Source organism: Syngnathus floridae, chromosome 7, assembly GCF_059516105.1.
Source record: "Syngnathus floridae isolate MCC-2025c chromosome 7, RoL_Sflo_1.0, whole genome shotgun sequence".
NCBI lineage: Eukaryota > Metazoa > Chordata > Actinopteri > Syngnathiformes > Syngnathidae > Syngnathus > Syngnathus floridae.
Window position 1 is genome coordinate 7,008,064 of NC_142419.1, and position 22,531 is coordinate 7,030,594.

At 39.7% G+C, this 22,531-nt stretch overlaps 2 protein-coding genes, 1 long non-coding RNA gene and 1 pseudogene across 3 annotated transcripts in view; 2 read left to right on the top strand and 2 right to left on the bottom strand.

Moving 5' to 3' along the window:
• LOC148394941 (dynein axonemal light chain 4 pseudogene) lies at positions 1 to 1,022 on the bottom strand (annotated as a pseudogene).
• On the top strand, positions 87 to 19,248 carry LOC148394942 (uncharacterized protein C14orf132). Its single transcript, XM_088381030.1, has 5 exons — positions 87 to 1,316; positions 2,378 to 2,473; positions 15,514 to 17,531; positions 17,671 to 17,826; positions 18,397 to 19,248. The coding sequence occupies exons 2-3, from the start codon at positions 2,444 to 2,446 to the stop codon at positions 15,730 to 15,732; spliced, it is 249 nt and encodes an 82-aa protein (XP_088237156.1). The 5' UTR covers positions 87 to 1,316; positions 2,378 to 2,443; the 3' UTR covers positions 15,733 to 17,531; positions 17,671 to 17,826; positions 18,397 to 19,248.
• The window catches only part of LOC148394943 (uncharacterized), a 7,039-nt gene continuing 3,075 nt past the window's right edge, over positions 18,568 to 22,531 (bottom strand). The window contains exon 4 of the long non-coding RNA XR_015859467.1: positions 18,568 to 22,319. This is a non-coding gene — a long non-coding RNA (uncharacterized LOC148394943). The remainder of the gene's footprint in view (positions 22,320 to 22,531) is intronic.
• Positions 21,223 to 22,531, top strand: part of LOC148394944 (HHIP-like protein 1) — a 12,436-nt gene continuing 11,127 nt past the window's right edge. The window contains exon 1 of the mRNA XM_088381029.1: positions 21,223 to 22,461. Coding sequence (XP_088237155.1) covers positions 22,150 to 22,461 — 312 coding nt within the window. The 5' untranslated portion in view covers positions 21,223 to 22,149. The remainder of the gene's footprint in view (positions 22,462 to 22,531) is intronic.

Here is a 22,531-nt window from a genome sequence, read left to right on the forward strand (position 1 = left end):
TGTGGTCACAGCATTGCCAAGTTTTTTATTGTTCTACCTTAACCGCCAGACCATAGATGGCGATAATGAGAAAACAAAACAAATGCTGCCACTCGGAAATCAAGTGAAGAACCACGCTGCACGGGAAACAAATAAGTTGTCGTCATTGCGACCTTCTTTCAGCAAAATTGTTTCTGATTATCACATGTTCATTGTTCGAAAGTAGTCTGTGCCCGACGATGAGGAGGAAGAGGACCAACTGGCGGGGCTAGCAGCACTTCCAAATACAAATCGCCAAGCTCCCTCCGTAGAACATGTAAAGCAGATGCTTCGCCTCATGAGTGACGCCGAAGCCGAAACTTTCTCCGATCACAACGTGCCACGCTGTGCCAAACATCTTGTCCATGTTGTCCTTGACAATTTTTGCTGCCGTCTCATTGTTGTTTGCACACTTTTCGAAGGCTGAAATGCACATCGCTATTGCCTCCTCCTTCATTTCATCGGGCATGTCCGTGTGCCTGACGATGGGGAAGCTGTAAGCCAGGTTCTTGACACCTTCTTCCGGTGCTGCTTCTACAGTGTCTGCCATTTAGATTATGACCAAGATACGATTGGGGTTCTGAAGACGAAGCTTCACTAAACACGGTCTCCTAACAAGCGCAATTCATTTGCGTCTTATTTGTTTCGAGCGATCGGACACACGCGGCTGCGGCGCCATCGTACGCCACCCCTTTTGTGTCCTCGTGACGTTTAATCTTTGTACGTACTTTGTCACGTCCAGGTTCGACTTATCTATTGAGGTGTACGTTTGTAGTTTGGAAAAAATAACTCAGACTCTGCTTTGTGTGTTGATATAAACCTTCTGTACAAATTATTGCATTTAAACTCGTCCGAAAGATCGGTTTAGTACTCTACTTACTTGTAATCATCAGGATTTGAAATTTACTGTGTAATTGACTTCAGCGCTCCATTAAAGTCTGACATCACTTGCCTCTCACTCAATGTCTCCATGGTGACTTTATCTCATTGTCAGTGCTGACAGCTGGACTTAGTGCACCTCAGGGAAAATAAGCTTCTCCCTTTCAAATAGACTGTTCGTGCCCCCCCAAAAGCCCACGTTGCCTCTGTGTCACATGTGCATGCATGCATGTGCCTCTTTTCCTACTGTTACTTTAAAGGCATACAAAGGCTGTCGTTTTTCATGCAGTAGTAATTGTTGTAAAGGCCGCACATGTCGACTGTTGGTCTGCTGTTTGCTTTGTTGAGAAACTAGAAGACCCGTCTGTCTGTGGGAATTTGTTTCAACCACACAGGTCACCTTAGTCCAAGCAAAAAAAGTAATGAGCAAGTGCTAGTCTCTGTTCTTGTTGATGTTTGTGATGCACTTTAATTCTGTTCCAGTGATCTAATGGACATACTGTATCCATCCATACTTTTAAGAATCAAACCACATTATTCCTGTACATTTTAATCTTTTTTTTTTTTTAAGAAAATGCCTTACTATAAATGGCCACTTTTTTGAAAAAAAAAAAAAAGCTTTACTATGCATGGTCTTTTTTTTATTTAAAAGAAAAGCCTTATTATATATATATGGACATTTTTTAAACAAACAAAACAACCTACTATACATGGTCATTTGTTTGAGTTAGGGTGAAGGGTCAAAGGTCAGAGATGAAGGGTTATTTTCTTTTCAGACACTGTAATGAAAACATATACAAAACACCTTAGTAAGTTTGATATTTATATTGGGGGCAGATGACTTGAAATAGTCAACATTGGAAGTAATGTTTACTATATTAAAACAGTTTTCTGATGCGTTAAACTCAGCAAACTGACGATGGGAAAAAGCCCAAATTGAAAATTATGCTTTTTTTTTTTTTTTTTTTTTACAGTATCGTTAAAATTTCATGTTCATCTTGCAAAGGAGATGACTCAACAGACCACAATGTTTGCAGTTTCCCCCAAGATATGGTTTAGCTCAGGGGTGGCCAATACGTCGTTCGCGATCGACCGGTTGATCGCCAGGCCACTACTGGTCGATCGCGTGATATTAAAATGTTTTTATTTTTTTTCGCACTTGACGCGTGTACAAGCAACGGCGCTAACGATGACATATATATATATATATATATATATAAAGTTTGGGCACCCCTGGTTTAGATGTTCATGGAATGCAAAGTCAAAAAAACACATGATCAAGTAATTGAGCAAGGTTAGTTTTGCACACTTAGAGGAACAAGAATCCCCCATGGACACACACAACCAGGGCAATGGGTGGGGGTGTATTTGCTCATGTGCTGAATGAATCAACTATTCCATCAAGCATGAAGAGCGTTTATCGTAGCATATCTGCAACACAGCAGAGACCTTCATCCTCATTTTCTTCTCCCTCCTCCAGTGCTTTGCTCAGTCTCCTGCCTAAGTGAATCTTTCCGCCTCCAGGCTGGCCACCATCGATCCAGGGATGATGGAGTTATCACTGATGGCTGCACAGGTAAGGAGAGCAAGCAAACACTGACTGAAAATGGTCAGACAAGGATCTGGGAAAGGAGGTGTACTGGAATTTTGAAGTGATTTTGAGTCTTTATCCAAATTAGTTTTTCAGCATCGGTTTTAAGCATAGAGAGCTATAGGAACATCAGACCGTAGTTGTGAATTCCTTAGCTAAGTGATTTATGATATATCATAAATATTGTATGTCCTCAAAAAGTTGAAATGAGAAATGGGATAAAACTATTTTCAGTATAATTAGAAAATAAATAAAAATGGCACTTGTTACAAATATGTATAACTTCATAAAGTCTTTTGACAATTCATGTAAGATAACTGAACAAACACAAATTTACTTTAACTCAAATTTGTGAACATTTTCTGAATAATGCAATCCTTAACTTTATGCAAACGCATGGCATCAAGTATTGGGGCTCAGTAAATTATTATGGTGAAATGACAAAAGAAAAAAAAAGTCACAATCAAAGCGGGACATCAGGAATTCCAAAGTCAGGGAGCCACACAAACAAAAGCTCTCCATTGAACTTTGTTCAGACCAAAGGACAATAGTAGTGATTAGGAGCACCTCAAGGTCATATTGGGAATAAAAGCAAAGAGTGAATCACTTTACATAACAGGAAGTCATGCTTTCTAAATCACTTGCTTAGTTTGCTGTTTGCATTGCTTTATGCATTATTAGAAATAGATGATGGATGGATGGATGGATGGATGGATGGATGGATGGATGGATGGATGGATGGATGGATGGATGGATGGATGGATGGATGGATGGATGGATGGATGGATGGATGGATGGATGGATGTGTACTGTACAAACAGCGATAACTCAAGTGAAGTTTTTCCACAAGGAGAGATGGAGGCAAGGGCTTTATTTAAACAAGTGAGTCATGTGTGAGGTCACATCTTGTGGGTTCTTTGTTTTTTTAAGGCTATTGTTTCAAAGAGAAGTCATTTGGAGGCAAATATCTGTATCTACCCTCATCATGAATTTCTTTTTATTTCATTGGTTGATGGTAAACAGCTCTCTTTTTTCAGCCTGTTCTTTTTCCTCTCATCACCCTTTGTCCTTTGATGATCACTGGGGATAGAGAGCCAGAGGGCAATGCTTGTTATTAGTAATGGGACGGGACACAAACCCCACCAGATGAGATGTCTCACGAGATCGAGTTCACAAAAAGACGAGACAAAATGTTTTGCAAAATTTCGAATATAGAACAACGCCTCATTTAAATTTTCCAGTTTTTAAAATGTCTTATTTTTATTGAGCAGAATGAAAGAAAATGAATGATCTAGCGCTAAAGAGCAAATGTGAACATAAACAGGAGAGCCACTTTTGTTACCGGCTGTTTTTTTCAGATGCTGCTGCAGTAATAGCTGCAGCTGAGATCTTCCTTCTGACTGAATAGTTGAACAAAGAAAAAATCCAAGTGCCAAACATATAAATAAAGTAAGCAATGTAAATAATAACTGTATTAGTGACTTTACTTCTGGGCACCATTTCGAGCCATCCTAACTAGGTTTAGGGTAAAAAACCCATGGTTTCAAACTAGGGTTAGGGTTTTGAAATACGGTTTCAAAGTAGGGTTTCAAAGTAGGCTTAGGGTCTAAAACTAGAGGTAAAGTTTAAAAGTAACGTTTTAAACTAGGGTTAGGGTATCAAAGTAGGGTTCCAAACTAGGGTAAAGTTTTCAAACTAGGGTTATGGTATCGAAGTAGGGTTTCAAACTAGGGTTAGGGTTTAGAAGTAGGGTTTCAAACTAGGGTTGGTATTTCAAACTAGGGTAAGGCTTTAGAAGTAAGGTTTCAAACCAGGTGGAGAGTTTAGAAATAGGGTTTCAAACCAGGGCTAGGGGGTCAAATAGGGTTAGGGTTTAGAAGTAGGGTTTCAAACTAGGGTTAGGGTATCGAAGTAGGGTTTCAAATCAGGGTTAAAGTTAAAAAGTTAAAGTCCCAATGATTGTCACACACACAACTGGGTGCGGTGAAATTTGTCTCTGCATTTAACCCATCCCCGAAGGGAGCAGTGGGCAGCAGCGGTGCCGCGCCCGGGAATCATTTGGTGATCTAACCCCCCAATTCCAACCCTTAATGCTGAGTGCCAAGCAGGGAGGCAATGGGTCGCATTTTTATAGTCTTTGGTATGACCCGGCCAGGGTTTGAACCCACAACCTTCCAGTCTCAGGGGGGACACTCTACCACTAGGCCACTGAGCTGTTTGGCAGTAGGGCTTCAAGCTAGGGTAGGAAGATAACACTCCAAGTTCTGACTGCACATGCCAACAGAGACATCATCCATTCAGTTATCATTTGGAGACTATTCAAATTGTAAATGCCTTTGTCAAGGTTGCCACATCTATGCACATACTTCAGACTTAATTTGTATGCTCACAGTGCCTGTCATCATACCGACAAAGAGAGTTGAGCCAACCTCTATAGTGATAACCTGAGGACACGTTACTGCTGAACACATTAGGCACATGGGCGAATGATTCATGAGTCATGGCACGCATAATATAAGCCCCATAATGCTTTATTCATTCAGGAGGGGCCGAGCATGACAGATTAGAAGCATACAAAATCATCACATGCACATGGACAGAAACAATGGCATGTCTCTTATACGCATAAGTTAAGTCAATTTTCAGCTCACACATCACTTGGCCAGTCAACGTTTAAAGTTTTTGGGGTTGCAATGTCATGATGTGGTACAATTAGAGACACTACACTTCATCATTTCATGTAAGACTATGCCTTGATATTATTATTAAGCCTCTGTAACCACATGACTGTCATCCATCCATTTTCTATACCACTTATCCTCCATGGTCATTGACAAAGACCAAAACAAAGGATATTTTGCTACAATTATTGTTTGCTATACTTTTATAAATGTAAATAAAAGTTTCACTTAACTGCCTTTTTTCAAGTGCTATTGTTTATATTTTTATTCAGTTATCAAATATGTTTTCAAAGTTAATAATTTCATTAGTTTTAGTGAGCTATAGTAACCTTGTCACTGGACAGGGAATTGAACCCATGCTGCCTGCATTAGGATCATCACCACACCCGACTGAAATGTGTATTGTACAATTGAGATGAACACTTGGAATACCACTGGGACACCTTTGTTCTATAAAATAATCTCTTTACAGCAGTCAAGTGTTTTGTTGTTTGCAATATCAGAGAATTAGGATAATCCGAGTCCGCAATGTCATTAATTTTGGATTTCATAAGGTGCTTCCGTGTACAAACAAATAATCCCGTTGGAACGATGGCAACAGAGAACTATGATACCTTTATGCCAATAGTGATTGTATTTTCAAAACTATATTTTATCACTTTCCAAGATGTTTTTTACTTTGCTCAGATTGATTTTATCCACCTATGACTGCCTGGTGGTTAGCACCATAAAACCGAGCAGGTCGTTTTGATGAGTAGGTCTTCGATGACCAATCCTCAGCCCGCTACTGAAACTGTTTAGTCTTACGAAAGGCACTGACCACAAAACCTTTGCGACTGTTGGAAATTACGATGTGCAAGTCTAATCTATTGAAACAGGATATAAAGGTGAGGGTGGCTGTTGATGCAGGCAAAATAAAAGAAGATTCCATGGTCAAGGTGAACATTTGATTTCTCGGCAAGCCACCTTTTGTGTTGATCATTAGAGTACAGGATTTATGTTCAGTTTTATGGAATATCAACTCTAAATTTGTAAAGCCGAGGTGTATACTCCAGGTTGACATGCAACGGGAATAGAGATACCGTCTGTTCAGTGGAGCACACAGTTAATAAAAATGAGCTTAACAGTGCATGAGACATACACAAGTATTTTAAGAGGCGCGTGTATGTAGTGTGTTCTACCTGCACGCATATCTGTGTTTCTCTTTTGAGACTGTTCACACTCCAATGCAGGCAGATTATATCACGGTTGTGCAGGAATATGCAGGAATCGTGGGTTCAGTGACAGTGTGATTGTGCGTGTGGTCGAACATAGAATGTACCCAATAAATATATGGGAACCATTTGCAGCCATTTTGAATAGTTACATTTTAACCATATATTATGGATAAAGCCAGTGAGGGGAAAATGAAGCTTCAAATTTGCTTCGTGAAACATTTTTTGACCCCTCTTGATGAAATGGTTGTTTTAATGAAAGTGGTTTAGAAATGGTAATTCAGAGTGCTTTCGTCAATGTTAAACAGAGCACCATCTCGAGGAGACAAAAAAATACCAAAAATATTCCTTAATTTGTATGTGGCTTTCTCCCCATTACTCATGCTTCTGCATGTCTAAAATGGCCTTACATTTTTAGATTCTAAAGATACTCATGTAGACATGTAGACAGCCAACATAATTTTTTTTCTCTCATTTTAAGAACCAATTGCTGTATTTTGTGAAATTCCTTTAAAACTGTCACGACTCGTCCGGGGTTGCTTTGTTTGTTACCATGGTTTCTGTTCGCGTCGCCCCTCCCCTCCTGTGTTACCTCACAATCATTGTAATCTCAGTCACCTGCCTCTTGTTACCCGTCTTGTATTTAAATCCTGTCTGTGTGTCACTCCCTGCCGGATCATTGTGTATTAATGTCATGATGTCTTTTTGGTTCCCGTTGCTGTCATTGGTAATGTCACCCTGTCGTTTTGTTTCACGTCTTTTTCGGTCAGTCTTGTTGTTAGGTTTTGTTAGTGAGTTATGTCAGTTTACCGAGTCTGTATTTTGAGTTCCGCCAATAAACCCTGGTCCAAGCTGCACTTCAAGATTCAAGATTCAAGAGTTTTTTATTTGCCATGTTTGAGCGTGCCAAACAAGGAATTTGACTTCGGTAAATCACAGCCTCTGTTCAACATTTAGGTGACTAACAACAACACTCCATTTCCACTCCGATTCGTGACAAAAACAACACGAACCAACCAAAACCTACCTCTCATCATTATGGTGCTGTATGCATAATTAATGGATCTCATAAGATCATTAAATGGTGTTGGTGTACTTGCTACTTTGGTAGGTTTTTCACAATTTGTTCTGAATGTTGCTATGGCTTGGAACACAATGGATTACTGATGCTAAGTGAGTACTATTTATGTAGTGTGAGGAGACAGATGGGGAACAGAAGGGAAGAGGACGCCATATGATTAAAGACCTCAAGCAGAAATAAACATGACCACCTTGGGACTTACTTGTGTAGGTTGACCCACTAAAACGTGTTCTGACGGAATGCCCGTGTATATGTGTGCACCCGGATGCATCCGACATGTGCATCCACAGTACAGCGTGATTATGTTGAGAGCATATGAAGCAGTCGTATGAAAGCCGGACAACGTCACTCCGTGATGTCAGTGAATGGTGCTCATTGCTCGTCTGTCAGCTTGAGCACCTCTAGCAAAAATGAGCAAAGATTCAGCCACCCATGGAACACAACCCCGCCTTTCTGTGTCTCACTTTCTGTCACTTTTGTACTCCTTGCACTTTTCTTCACCATACCTTACTCTGCAGGCTTCTCTCGATCCACTTTCTCCTGCTCTGTTATTCTTGCACCCTCCCTTCCTGTCATAAGTTCAGTCTGCCTTATTTTGCCTCCAGACATGCTCAAGATGTTGTATTTTCTTGTCATTACATGGCTCGATAACTAAGACATTATGATGTCATTTTTTTTCTTGATTTGAAAACAGTCATCCTGGGACTCATTTGAATGACGTCAGTTCAATTGTGTTTTCCCCAGAAAATAAGACAAAGTGATGTCATGTCTCTGAAAGTCGCTGCTAGCAAGGAAGATTTCTTTGGTTACTTTTCCCCCTTTGGCTCATTATGGCAGACAGTTATCCCTTTGTTTATTCATGACAATAATTGTGAAAGTCATCAACACAGTGAGGGTGGATGGTAGCATTTATACGTATAATAATAATATATAATAGTAAAAGGAACAATTGACTTCATTTGTTTATTCATAATTTATGTGGTGGTTGACAAGACAAAATCATAAAAACTCGATTACAGAATAAATTCCGATATTTTTTAAAAGTTGTGTATTGAATGTTTTCAGTGTTTTGAAGAGTATGTGTGTGACAAATACATGCAAATTTTCACTATTTTGTATTCAGGTGTACCTAATATAGTGTCCTGTGAATTATACGTTCATTTTTTTGCACTGCCATTTTCTCAATCCTTTGTTTCTCTTCATCTCCTCCCTTTCTGTCTTTTTCCTATCCCGACAGATGTTTTAGAGGAAAGAGGAACAGCTGGCTGCGGCCGGGCAGTTTATTCGTTCCTTCTCCTTTCCCTTCGTTTCTCTTGCTCTCTTTTCAATTCAGCAGTTACAGACAGAGAATCCCATTTATAGCCCTAAGATCTGATTTTTTGTGTGGCTTGGGTTTGTTTACAATATTCGAAGACAGATTTTCTTGGTAATGATGTTTGTGAATAAGGTGGGCGTTAATGAGCATCCAACTATCTCAAGCAAGTAAATTCTGATGAACGAACAAACGACTGTGATCTATTTTCAAATACAGATATTAATGTGTGTTGGTGCCACATGTGTGCATATACGTTTGTGTTGTGTGTGAATCTGAATCCCCTCGTAATTTACGAGAATATTATGTAACTAATCCCGGAAATGTCATTCATAAGGTATCAAATTTGTCAGGGGTTCTTGAGGTGCCATGACACAAGGATTTCCTTCTCATCAGATTTTGAGGATTGAAGTGATGTTTCTCTTTAATCCCAACAGGTCACGCAGCACTGCATGCTGTTCCAGGATATCCTGAATGCGTCCAATCGGGATAAGAGCAATGGCTTGAGAGTTTGCAGGATGTGTGCAGCAAACAAGAAGAGACAGGAAAAAAAAACATGTTGGTGGATTACATTACACATTCAAAGAGTGAGGAATAAAAAGATGCCGACAGCGACCTTTTGAATTTATGAGCACTTCTTGAAGATTTGCATCTGTGTTATTCAGGAAATGGCTTTGGGTGGATTTACATTACATGGTTCAAGTGATGTGAAATTGGATGTCCTCAAATTGAAATCCGGGTTATTAAATGAATGAAAAGCCAATGAAACGAAACTGCACTGTTATGTAGGCCTGACAACACACATGCACGCTCAAACACACACACACACACACACACACACACACACACACACACACACACACACGCACACAAACACACAAATAGTTGAACTAAAAATTCCAAGGCATCAAACTTTGATAACATTTTAACTACATTGTTTTAAATTGAACTACAGTATTTTTTTTAAAAATTGTATTTGTAAAAATTGGGTTGCCCACGTTTCACAACAAAGAAGTAAGAGTTCACAGAACGATTGTTCCTTTTAATTAAGTACAAACAACTTGCTAACACTATTGTCACCTTTGTACATTGGAATACAAATTTGAGTTTGAACCAATCAATCAACTAGTGGATTTTTAGAGATGTCATTAAAACAACGAGATTATAACTGGTTTGTATAGCGATCAAACTACGATGAGCAATGTGTGCATGTCAACATTCAGCTTCTTTGACAAACCCAACTCCTTTGAAAAATGAGTGGGACCTCTAATATAATAACTAGTACTTTCTAGCTCTGGACACGATGATGAGAGTAATGCTGAATAATTTACATATGACATGGAGATAGAGTCGCCTGTGATGTCACAGTGCGGGAACGGTGCAGGAGACGAGCATAGAGGATGGCTTAAAAGTTTGAGGCCAGGGTGAAAACTAGAAAAACGATTGGCCCTCAACATTATCCCTTCATCTCAATATATCATCCCTTATAAGTAATAGTTCATCCATCATATTCATGTCTGTTTGGCATTCATCATCATCATCATCCTTCCACCTCTTCTTTACATCACTGCTGTCTGCTGAGCCGCCTACCTCACATCTTCTCCTTTCCGGAGCTTGTCATCATCATCGTCCTCCTACCTTATGCATACATACATTCCATCATTTGTTCCCTGTCCCACTTTCTCCTCCCCCTCCTCACCTCTTTCCTTTCTTTCTCCCACCTTGTCATCACTGCCATCCTATCCTTACCGCATGTCTTCCATTATCCCATCAGCCATTCATTCTTATTCCTCATTTCCTCATTTCTGTATGGCCACTTCTGTAGTTGTATTCCCGAGTTGACCTCAATTTTTACCTCATCCATTCTCTTACAATCCCATCATCTTCCTACTTCATCCCCGTGATCTGTCATAATCCTACTTCACTTTAACTTCTACAGTAGCTCATAATATTGTTATTTTCATAACATCTCATATTATCTCATTCCTTGATCCTTACATCTCATCACAACATCTATTTCATCATCATCATGAGTTCATGCTCCGACCTAATCTCTTTACATCCAGTCCTCTACCTCACTTTTACATTTCCTTTCATTCTCTTTCATTCTCTTTTTTTTGTTGGTTTATCAGGTGTATTCCCCTCTGACATCGCTTTCAGTTTCCACCTGGAGGGGTGTCTCATCTGTTCAGGTGGACTCACACCTGAGACGGACACAACCCCCCCACCGCATCACATTGTGTCTGATCACTTTTATGTCCTAGTTTATATCACAAAGTACAACCTGTACCCTTCAACTCATACATGCATACACATCGCAGGCGTGCTGTCCACACACTTTGCCCTTAGAGAGTGCATGATCATCTCTCTCTCTCTCTCTCTCTCTCTCTCTCTCTCTCTCTCTCTCTCTCTCTCTCTCTCTCTCTCTCTCTCTCTCTCTCTCTCTCTCTCTCTCTCTCTCTCTCTCTCCTCCTTAGATTGAGCAAGGTCTCATTAAAGTGATCTTTTGCTGTGCGCTCTCTGTTTTAGTCAGAGTGCAGAGCAGGAGGACATTGGGGAGCTTTTTTATTACGTCACATTTAAACCCCTGTAGGTACAACTTTTCTTTCACTTCTTATCCTCGATCTTCCCTTTCCAAATCCTAATATTTTTGCTGCACTTTTGCCTGATGAAAAATGTGACTGTATTTCCAACCGTAAACAGAAGTTTTCCGACTGTCCTGCTGTATTGATTTTAGTTGTAACAATATACAGAAGAGGTAGGCAATTTTAAGGATAAATAAGACCTATTGTTAATGATTTAAATGACTGTCTTGAAATTTTTGCAACTTCAATGTTTGCGTAAATTTATTACATAGTTGCAGTCTGATAATCGTGTATGCTAGTGTATATGTGATGCTGCTATACTGCGAGTCTTTGTTCCGGCATCAACACTAAAAGAGTTTCCTCACTTACATAATTCATTTTGTGCAATTATACTTTATTCTTTAATGCTGACTGCTAACGTCTCACTGAACATTCTCCTTTTGATCGTCCTTAACTGACTGGCCGTGTTATCAAATGTGCACGCTGTGCAACTGCTGCAGCTGGTGTCATTGCTCTGTAACTTGGTCTGACTGCTAGAAGAGAAAACAAAGTGATGACCATGATTCATACGTTAAACTAGAAAAGTCAGACTAATGAATACATGTCCAAATAATAATTTTGTTATTAGCACAACACTGTTTCAATCTCAATTAAATATCTGTGAAATTAAAAATATTGATTTAAAAGCAAACAATTCCACAAGTAAATTATCAGTTTATCATTTCAATGATTACTTGTGTATCATTGGTTGTTCAAATGATTTCTTACCAATGTAGGTCACGGCTACCCAAACTAAACTTTTTTTTTTTTTGCATTCTGTATTTCTGTGATGATTAATACACAAGTATGCAGAAGATCTCACACATAGAATTGGTAATGATAACAGGATTATTGTTCTTATGAATTTTCATAAAAGTGAAAAATATTAAAGAGCATTCTTATTTCTTAATATGTCAAAGTATAGGTACAATACTTTATTTTAAATACTAAATTCAAGTGTTGAATATTGGGTCTACGTATATTGGTTGGAAAGGTGAATTCAGATGAAAATTACTCATTCCTCTTCCAAAAAGCCCTTCTTGTATGGTCTCATGTTATTTTTATGACTGGTCTGCTATAGATGTTTTAAATTACTCTACGGTGCATATCATAGAATAGTTATTATTAGTTTAACGTATTTATCATGTATGCTGTTCGTCTAGCCCTCACTTGATTGGCCTTCGGCAATTGTGGACACACAAAAGACATACAGGTGCACCTAAAAAAATACTTAATAATATTGAACTCCGCAACCCCCGTTTGGAAAAGCGGTTCCGGAAAATGGATGGATGGATTATGACAAACTCATTTTAGTAGCTCAATTTAAAAAATAAAAATCATATATAGATTCACCACACACAATAGATTATTTCAGACTTTTATATTTTAAAATTTATCAGCTATTTTATAGCCAATACAAAATCCACCATTTCAAGGAATTATAATATTAAATCAAACATTAACAATCATATTTTTACATGCATCATAAATGGGGAAAGTTGTGCAAAAAATATATCTTCCCATATGTTTAATGAATCTCTATATGATTTATTTAAATATATTACTCCTGAACTAACTCTTTCACAATATTCAAAATTATCGCAATGACCCTGTTCTATCTGTGTCAGTTTACAGGTATTGAAAGATGTTCCAAAAGTCTCATGGAACTCTAACTTTCCTGTGAATGAACAGCTTTTCACCCCTTCATCTAGCTCGTGCGTGTGTGTTCCCTAATCATATGTGCTTCAATATGATATGTGTGACTTGTGCGGAAAACAGACAATGAAAAGTGTAAAGAAGTATGAGAAACAGTGGTGCACAAAGAAGCCCTGAGGAGAATCTCCCTTGCCAGTCGTAGCGTTTAGAAAGAGAGAAGAGGCAGATGTAAGAAATTTAAGGCTTTGCTCCAAGTGCTATGAATGTCTAATTGCATTTGCATGGACAGCGGGAGAATGAGTCTTCCTGATAGTAACTTTTGCAGCCAGAAAATTTGCGGATCTATTTTCGTAGAGTAGACGGGGCATGTGGACATGCTTGCCTATCCTGATTTTCATGCGGGCACAAGCCTGGTTGCGCCTGAATGGAAATTTGGCAGAGCATTCTGTGCCATTCTGGACATTCTGGTGTAATGAGGTGTCATGACACGATGCGTGATGGGGCCACGTCAGTATCAGTAGATATCCCGCTGGTCTAACTAGATTTTTCTAATTTCCCTGAAAAGGATATGAACATCCCACTCGTGCTGTGCTCACACTGTTGCTCTCTCTTTTGTTTTTGTTGATGCCATGTCGGCACTGTTTTTCTTCAGGAGGAGACACAGCCGCAAGGCTGAGACGTTTTAATGAGAGGGGGAAAAAGTTCAGTGCTGTCTTGCTAAGAAACATTTGTCTAGTTTTGGCGTGAAGTCTGATTCACATATGCGCTGTGGCAGTTGATATGTTTTCTAGTGTACCATTGTCAAATGACATCTGAGCTTCGACGTTGTGGTCTCTCTCCCTGAAATCTTTCTACGAACCTGATAAACCCTCTGAGACACTTAGTATTAAATACAAATAATAAGCAGCAGATGTGGGAATGCTCTTGATTTATTCTTCTAAATATTGGTGCCATATCTTAACCACCGAAATACAACATGTTTTTTTCTCAGGAAAGAAGAATGAAAGAATACAATATATGAAAATCTCTCAGAAATCCAATTTGCTAAAAAAAGTAAAGATCTTTTTTGGAATCAGCCTAAAAAAAATGTGTTAAACGGCAACACGATTATTACCCAGAAAGTCATCTGCCAATTAATACACAAAGTCCTTCATTATCTATTTCTATTTGCCACTAAAAGGAGGAGTTTGCAAAAAAGAAAATCATAATGGTTAAGATTGTCAATATGGCCTAACAGAAGTATGTGATAAATATGTGCTGTGAAAAAGGTCAGCCATCTCTCGCCTTTCTTATATTTCCAATGTGAAAAACACCAATTAATGACAGACAGCATGACTTAAGAGCTGTCATTCATTTGTTGTGCACTTGCGGGCATACTCTTAATGGGCACATGCCTATGGCCTTGTTACGTTGTTAATCTGAGAAAACACAGTATTCAGTAATTGCGTGTTACTATAACACTAAAGGCACTGCCAAGTGCAAGTTTCGTCCAACTGTATAGGCGGGCTGAGGTTTCCTTCTTTTGGTATTTTGTAGAGGTGTGCAGTTGAAAAAGGGCCAGAATAGGCAAAAAATATAGTAGACACACTGGATATGATCCATCCCATTTCCTTTGTTAAATCTGGAGATAACAAGAATGACACTGCTGTCTTTGTCGTCACATCACTGTGTCCTTAATTTTCCCTCCAGTCTGAGGTTGAGCACAAAAGTAGACTCACGAGAGACCGCTTAAAGCAGGAACTTGACTCAGTTGAGACACTGCCGAGTGAACACTGTTCGTGTTTGTAGACAAACGAATAATGACCCCACTCACACTCTGAGTGCTGACTAATGTTTGATCATTGTGGCCCCCAGAAATGTCCCACAGAAGGACAACAAAATTTCCAAATTGTCCTTGTGCCAAACCACGCAAATCTAGATTTGACTTTCATAATAGTCATACTGTTGAATTTTGGGCTTTAACTTGCTGAAACACCCCCAAGTTAAAAAGTCAAAGCTTGAGTTATTAATGGTCACTGAACAGACTGTGACTGAATGTGCCGTGTGTTATGTATTGCCAACAGATTGCATTTGTCGTGTAGTCTTTTTGCAGAGGCTGTGTTAAAAAAAATATAATAAATAATAAATAAATGTTACTCAACAGCTGAAGAAACTGGGATTCATTTCCTGCCTCACTAGTTCTCTCAGTGGCTTTCTCTGCTAGTTTGTGCGTGAGGAAAGCAAAACTTTCTAACATGTGGCAGACTGTTAATCCTCTGTGAATTAAACCCACAGAGATGTAGATTGCTGTTTACTGTACAGCAGAGCTTTCCTGAACCCGATGCAGCTGTGAGGTTAGAAGCCCCTGAAAAGAGCTTTTTATTGTTCAATCATGTTGTTCTTATCACTGTATTGTGTTTATGAGCTCAGAACCCGTAAATGAAAATATTTAAATTTCCCTTCTTCTTGTCCTGACAGCATTTCCCGGCTGTGAGTGGTGCCTTCATGGATTCTCCCTATAATGGCAACACGTCTTTGCAGACGTCGACGTCCAACCTCAATGCCGGCTACTCCCGACCCTCAGAGACGGAAGATGATGGCAAAGTATCCAGTGACACAATTTGGCTGTGGGTTGCTGTCCTGGCAACCATCGGCAACATAGTGGTGGTGGCTGTTGTTTGTGCCTGTGCCTTCTGACAAGATGGGATGGCGGAGCAAGAATTTTCCAGGACGGGGAGTCTTGCACATCCTGAATATAATTGAGATTTTTTTTTTCTAGAATGAGAAATAATAGCCTTACTTTTTTTCCACAGTGACAAACATTCTGGATTTTTTTTTTCTCCTGTAGGTATATTTTTAGAAAACTGGATATGAAATGAAACTCACTTTGGGCTGCAGCAAATGTCACACATGGTTCTCTCTTGACTAAAATTTAAAGCAAACCCTTGGATCAACTCAAATGTAATACACACAATACCAAAAAAAATGAAAAAGCATTGCCTGTGAGCTGCAGGTTTGGCTATAAAATGTTGTATCCCGAATAGAAGTGTACTTCTATATTGCATAATTCAAATCTGTTTTTCCACAAATGAATAATTTAAAAAATACAGTCGTCACAAATACCAAGGTCGAATTTTATGTCAGTTGTAGGTCGGAGGTCCGAAAATGAGGGTGGTCATTGAAATTTACAGCAACAAAAGATAATCCAAGTTAAACATATACTTCACATCTCTCTCAGTTTGTCTCCCCAAACAGAATCAAATGTCACGTTATAGTCTTTTTGACTCTGTGTATGTGGACCTCTAGTGGCCACAGTAGTTATGACCTCTAGATGTCGGTAAGTGATTGTAAATTAACGTATTTGTCATTTAATGACAAAGGACAAATACTGTAGAAAGAAAATTTAAAAGAGGAAAAAATTTTCAGTGGTTAATACTGTATAAACACTTACTCAGGCCAGAATATTTGCCAAGATTAAAATCATAAGCAATTTCCTGCATCATTCTGGTATAATTTAATGTAAATTGACTATGCACAGCGTGGCTATGTGCTTAGACATCCAACTCAGTTGAGTTGAAACTCTGTGTAAACTCTGCCAGTATCCTGTCAGCTCTCTACAGCGTAATAATCTGTTGCATGGCTCTTATTCTCGGATCTTCAGTTTCTGATGTTGTTTTATTCTCCATCTCTCCCTCCTGTAGTGTGCTCGAGGGAAGACTCCCCGTGGAGCCCATTAGAGAGGATTTGAACTTGTCTCATTGATGTTAGTCTTGGATGAGTTTGCAGACTGAATTGAACCAAGCTTGCTTCAAAGAAAAAAATGAGCTGGCAGTAAAAGGAAATGGGCTGAGATGAGGTTGCAATCATCCTGGAAAAGGGGCAATTAAGAAAAAGAGAGGGATGATGAGTTCAACACGCGTGACGAATGACTGACAGACTGTCAGTCGGTAATCACTTCGAAGTTGAGGCATAAGAAGGCAGGTCAGAAGGAGAAACACGTGAAAAAGATGATGGAATACGATATGACATGTTGGAGAGCAGGAATTTGCTAGATGATGCCTCAAGAAAAGAGTTTTAACGTTGTTTTTCCCTCTGTATTTCTCAGAGTTGATCAAAAGGGTTTGTTTGTATTGTTACACAATATTTGTAGCAGTCCTCTGAGCAACCAGGCAGCTCCGCAGGCACTGGCCCTACTCTAGAGCCTATTAATAGTTCGGCTTTCCTTTACTTTATAAATGCACAACGGGCCTTGGACAGTGACTTTGTAGCTTTGTGATTATTCAAAGGTCAGGCCATTGTCCATGACCTGCCTGTCAGTCAGTGTCAAGTCAAGTGTTGTGTAGAACTTCCAGCCCTGTGGATTCCACAAAGAAGAGCACACGGACGTCAATGGATAAAACTGAATTTTGGGGACATTACACCCACCTCAAAATTCCAAAACTATTAACTATCTTTTGACGAAAGACAGCACCAGGCCGACCTACGCACAAAGAAACGTGAGTTGATTTTCTCAGTAAAGGCTCACAGGATTTGCCACTATAAATACATGACAAGTGAACACTAACTGTATATGCATTTTCATTCCTGCATGTTCTGTTTTATCCATTCATTCGTCCATTTTCTATATCGCTTCAGGGGTGGTGCGGAAAGCGGCAGCCTACCGGGGTTGATTTGGACAAGGGGTTGTTGAAACCATGGATTGGTTGCCACTGCCAGTAAATCATTGGGCACAGAGTGACAGACAACCTTTCACAGTTACAATCATCTGGGTGGGAAATGAACACAAGTCTGGTGAGTGAACCATTCCATGGTCAGTGACTTGTTCTAGTTTCTCTTCAGTGTTGGTATTAATGTATTGATGAAGATGAGAACATCTTTAGTGACTTAATTTATGGTGGCCTCTCTGTAACACGATTGTCTTTTGACGGTGTGACAAACTAGATTTATGATAAAGTGTTGCATGTCATATCATTTCTTCGTGAATACAAAGACGTCCCAATGCCAAAGATCACATGCAGAATGTCAGTAGAAAAGTGAAGATCCAGAGTGGATGTCAACTCAAGATGGCAGCATAACAAGTTGAATGACTCAAGCTGACAGGGGAGCAGTGGGAGTTAATCGGTTCTTCTCTTACGCTTGAACACTCATAAGGAATTTTGTCAGTTTGATCTTCAGAACATTAAACGTACATCAAATAATGTATCACTTACTTTTTATTTTACCTTTTAACAAATGTCATTGTCCGCATTGTAACAAAAACTATGTACAAACATTTTGTATTTTCAGCTAGCAAAACTCAACAATGAATACTTTCCTAATGGGACTAACTGAGCATCATTATCTTGTTCCCTTATTTAACAGATATCCAGCAAAAAGGTCTTGACAAAGAATGACTCCATGCATGAAGTTGGTCTGAGCATGGTGTCAACAACTCCTCACAGAACTATTTGGGACCATAGACATATTTTTACCCCTTTAAATGAGATGGAACAAGGAACACATTGTCATCTGGCAGTACAACAAGAAACAACATTTTTCTTCAAATGGCTGAATCGCGTTCACGAAAAAAAAAAAACCCTGACAGCAGCATCATTGCACAATTGAGCCGCACAAACTATTAAACTATTTTAAATATACAGTAAATGTTAATCTCCATCCATTCATTTTCTATACCGCTTGTCCCCACGGGGGTCGCGGGCATGCTGGAGCCTATCCCGGCAGTCATTGGGCAGTAGGCGGGGGACACCCTGAACCGGTTGCCAGCCAATCGCAGGGCACACACAGACGAACAACCATCCGGACTCACACTCACACCTAGGAGCTATTTGGAGTGCTCAATTGGCCTACCAAGCATGTTTTTGGGATGTGGGAGGAAACCGGAGTGCCCGGAGAAAACACACGCGGGCACGGGGAGGACATGCAAACTCCACACAGGGAGGGTCGGAGGTGGAATCGAACTGGCACCCTCCTAAATGTGAGGCGGACGTGCTAACCAGTGCGCCACCGAGCCACCCTAAATGTTAATGTATATTACGTAATTTGTGACAATGTATTTTTTTTTACTAATATAATGCATTTATTGCATTTCATTTAATATGCATGATTATCAAACTTTTGCGGAGGGGGGGGCTTTAACCTTGAGATTTCTTTCTACTGACAACGCACTTTGTGAATCACTGAAAATAACTTAATTAAAATAACAAGGTAAGACGAGATGGTCTTTTGTCTTGCATTGAATTATGTGCATGTTTTTGTGTCCCCACAGGTGAGTAAAACATAAATCTAGAATAGATAACAAAGAAGGACAAACAAGACTAATTTGTGAAGTACACGACATCCCTTAAGCAAAATGGAATTTTGTTTTATTCCTTTATTCACTCTTTAGGGGTCGAAGTGATCAACAGAAAGGGAAATGACCAAAATGGAAGAGAAAATTTAAGGTTCGAAACTGCTGTTATCTGGAATTATACAATTAATAGTTTTTCTATTCTTTTTTTTTTTCTTATTCCGGCATTCCCACATGGCTGTAGACTAAATATTTTAGCTATCAGGCCAACAAAGTCAAAATATTTCTGACAAGTGAATTGAAATAAATTTCAACTGCATTTTAGCCAGATTATTTTTTTGGACAATAAAGTTGAACATGAAAAAAGTACAATAACGTGTGTATCTGGATAACACCACTTTCAAGATAGTAATTACAATTTCTCCCCTCAATGTAAAGAGGTAGCAGGACCCCATTGGTAACAAACATCAAGAAATGTACTCCAAACAGCAGCTGATGACCGTGAGCAGGCTGTAGCTGTCACAAACTATTTGCGCTATCTTGAAGACGCAACAATTTGCATTCAAGGTTGTAATGCCAGGCAGGTGCAGATATGAAACACAAAATGAAGGACGATTTTGAAACCTCGAGACTGAAATAAATGTGCAATCTTATTGTTATGACTTTCAGCTTGTGCTAGCAAGAGGTCGCCCCAGAGACTCATTCAAATTAGTTTTGGGGGGGATAATTTTAGAGCAAAAAGTACTTTGTAATGCAACACATCCGTTTTTGTTTTATGCAGGATTAGGACCAACCGTGCGTTATCGGCCACTATTGCAATCTAATGGTACTGTAACCAATATGAGAATGAGAATAGCTGCATGAAATGAAGTTCAGTTACCCATTCCACTGTTAGTGGCTGATCACACTCTAAAAACATTTATTATAGTAATCCACTTACATTGATTCAATAGTCTATTAATGACCATGACCACTCTATTAGATGTTAACAAGCCGTTTTGTAAATGTTCAAGTAGGCAAGACTATTTATTGCACAACCTCCTGAGTTTAGTAACCTAATGACTATGCAACATTCATGTGGATTCATCACAGCGGTAAATCAACGACAATTGCTTTTAAGCTGTATTTTGCGTATTACGTTTTTCCAAAACACTTACTCAGCAGCTCAGTCTGACTAAGGATGAGCTCATTAGAACTGTGGGTGTATGCAGTTTTACTTCATGGAAGAACGGTTGAATGTAGTCACCGCCAAGATGTGGATTAAGTAGCTTTTCGACTGCAAACTGATAAGGTGTCTGGCTGTCATCCTGTCAGATGAAGGTGGGTGACGATGGGGGTCCCATGCTAAGGGGTGACTTAATGAGACCCAGATGGCCCCGCCATATCCACACACCAATAAATTCTCTTAGCTCTGATCTAGAAAGTGCAACACTCAAGGTAGGCTACAGATGATAGTTGCATTCATACGCTGTTTTGTCTTGCAAAACTAAAAAATTCTGATTCTGAGCTGCACATAATCAGGATTTTTTAGTTCATGTTGAACACAAATGCATATTGTTAAACATGGTAAACCGTAGACACAACTACAATATTGTCAATTCTAACAAATGTCACACCCCATGCAGCAGTTAGAAAAGAGCCGACTTTTAAAAGTAAAACTGTTATGGTAGTCTTCCCCGATAAAAACACAAAACTAATGCAGAAAAGACTCCATAGGCCTCTCCTCCCAAGACACGTCCTGATTCATCAACCCGACACACGCACACGCGCACACGCACGACGCACGCACGTACGCAGTCACGCAAGCATTTATGTGAATGCGTCTGTCTGGGAACGACAGAGACAAGAGAGGTGGTCTGGGAATGCTGAGGAGGGTAGAAATGGGTAGAGATGGGGAGGGGGAGTTGGAAAGTTGCAACTCCAGGGCAACGTAGACCACATGGAATGCTTGTGTGTTTGGAGGCGAGTAAAGGCATAGAAGCGAGACGCGGACAGGAGGTGGAGGAAAGACGCAAAGAGGGAGGGACCTCGAGTGAGCTGCAGCGTGGCTCGTTGCATGTCGGAATGAAATGAAAGGAGCTTTCTCTCCCCTGCTGTCTAGATTTAAGCTGTCCGATCACCGTAGCTAGCGAGCACATGTCCTGAGAAAACAAAACGGGACAGACAGAAAGCAACGTTGGGCGTTCATTTCCTTTTTTATTTTTTAGTGCTTTGCACCTCTGGGGAGGCTGGGTTGCATCTTTACCATGTGGCTGCTTTCGTAAGGATTGCTCAGCATCCTACAAATGTTTTGGGCAATTTGTCATGTGACAGGCATGAGGATTCAGAACTTTTTTCAAGATTGAGGATCAAGGATTGACACATTCTAGGGAGACATTGAGGACTGCAGCGGAAACATCAACGTATCACCTGAGCAGATGCGCTGCAGTTTTCTCAAAGAAAGCACTGGACCTGGATCACTGGAACTTTTTTTCTTTGTTTTTCTTTTGTTACTCTTACAAAAGCTTGTCATGCGGGTGTGATATGCGGGTGGACTGTTCAAAATTACCCTAAGTGAGCTGTCGGACAATTTTGCAAACAGGTGTGATGAGCAGTCAGTGTGTTTGATGTACACACACTAAACTCCTGGAACATCATCACCGCTTCACAATCAGACGTTATTTCATATAAATTTAATCATGGTGTTGAATATGCATATTCTCCCATGACGCCTATTCACAACACTATTTTGTTTTTATTTACATCTAACTTCACATCACATACACAGCTTTCACAAGCTGCACTTTACTAGCAAGTTAAGTCAAACCCTACTGAATTGTATTTAAAAAATGACCATGCCAAAATGCACCATGAACCAACATCAGATCTCAGGATGGGACTTTCCACCGCATCTCCTTCTTACCATCCTGCTGCTGCTCACCCAGATGGGGTGGGGGGGCTGTCATCCTCAGTGTTTAGATTACAAGCCACCGTTCGAGCCCCAGAAGCCACTGCTCTTCTGCAAAGAGTACGCCAAATTCGGATGCTGTGATGACGAACAGGATCATCAGATGTCAGTCCGGTTTTACACGATCATGGAGCACTTTGATCATTCTGGTTATGTCACCTGCGGAAGGTACATACGCAGCATCCTCTGCCAGGTAAGAATTTGATATATTGTGATTGTTGACTAGTGAATAGATGATTTGACTGATAGGCTCTACGATCACA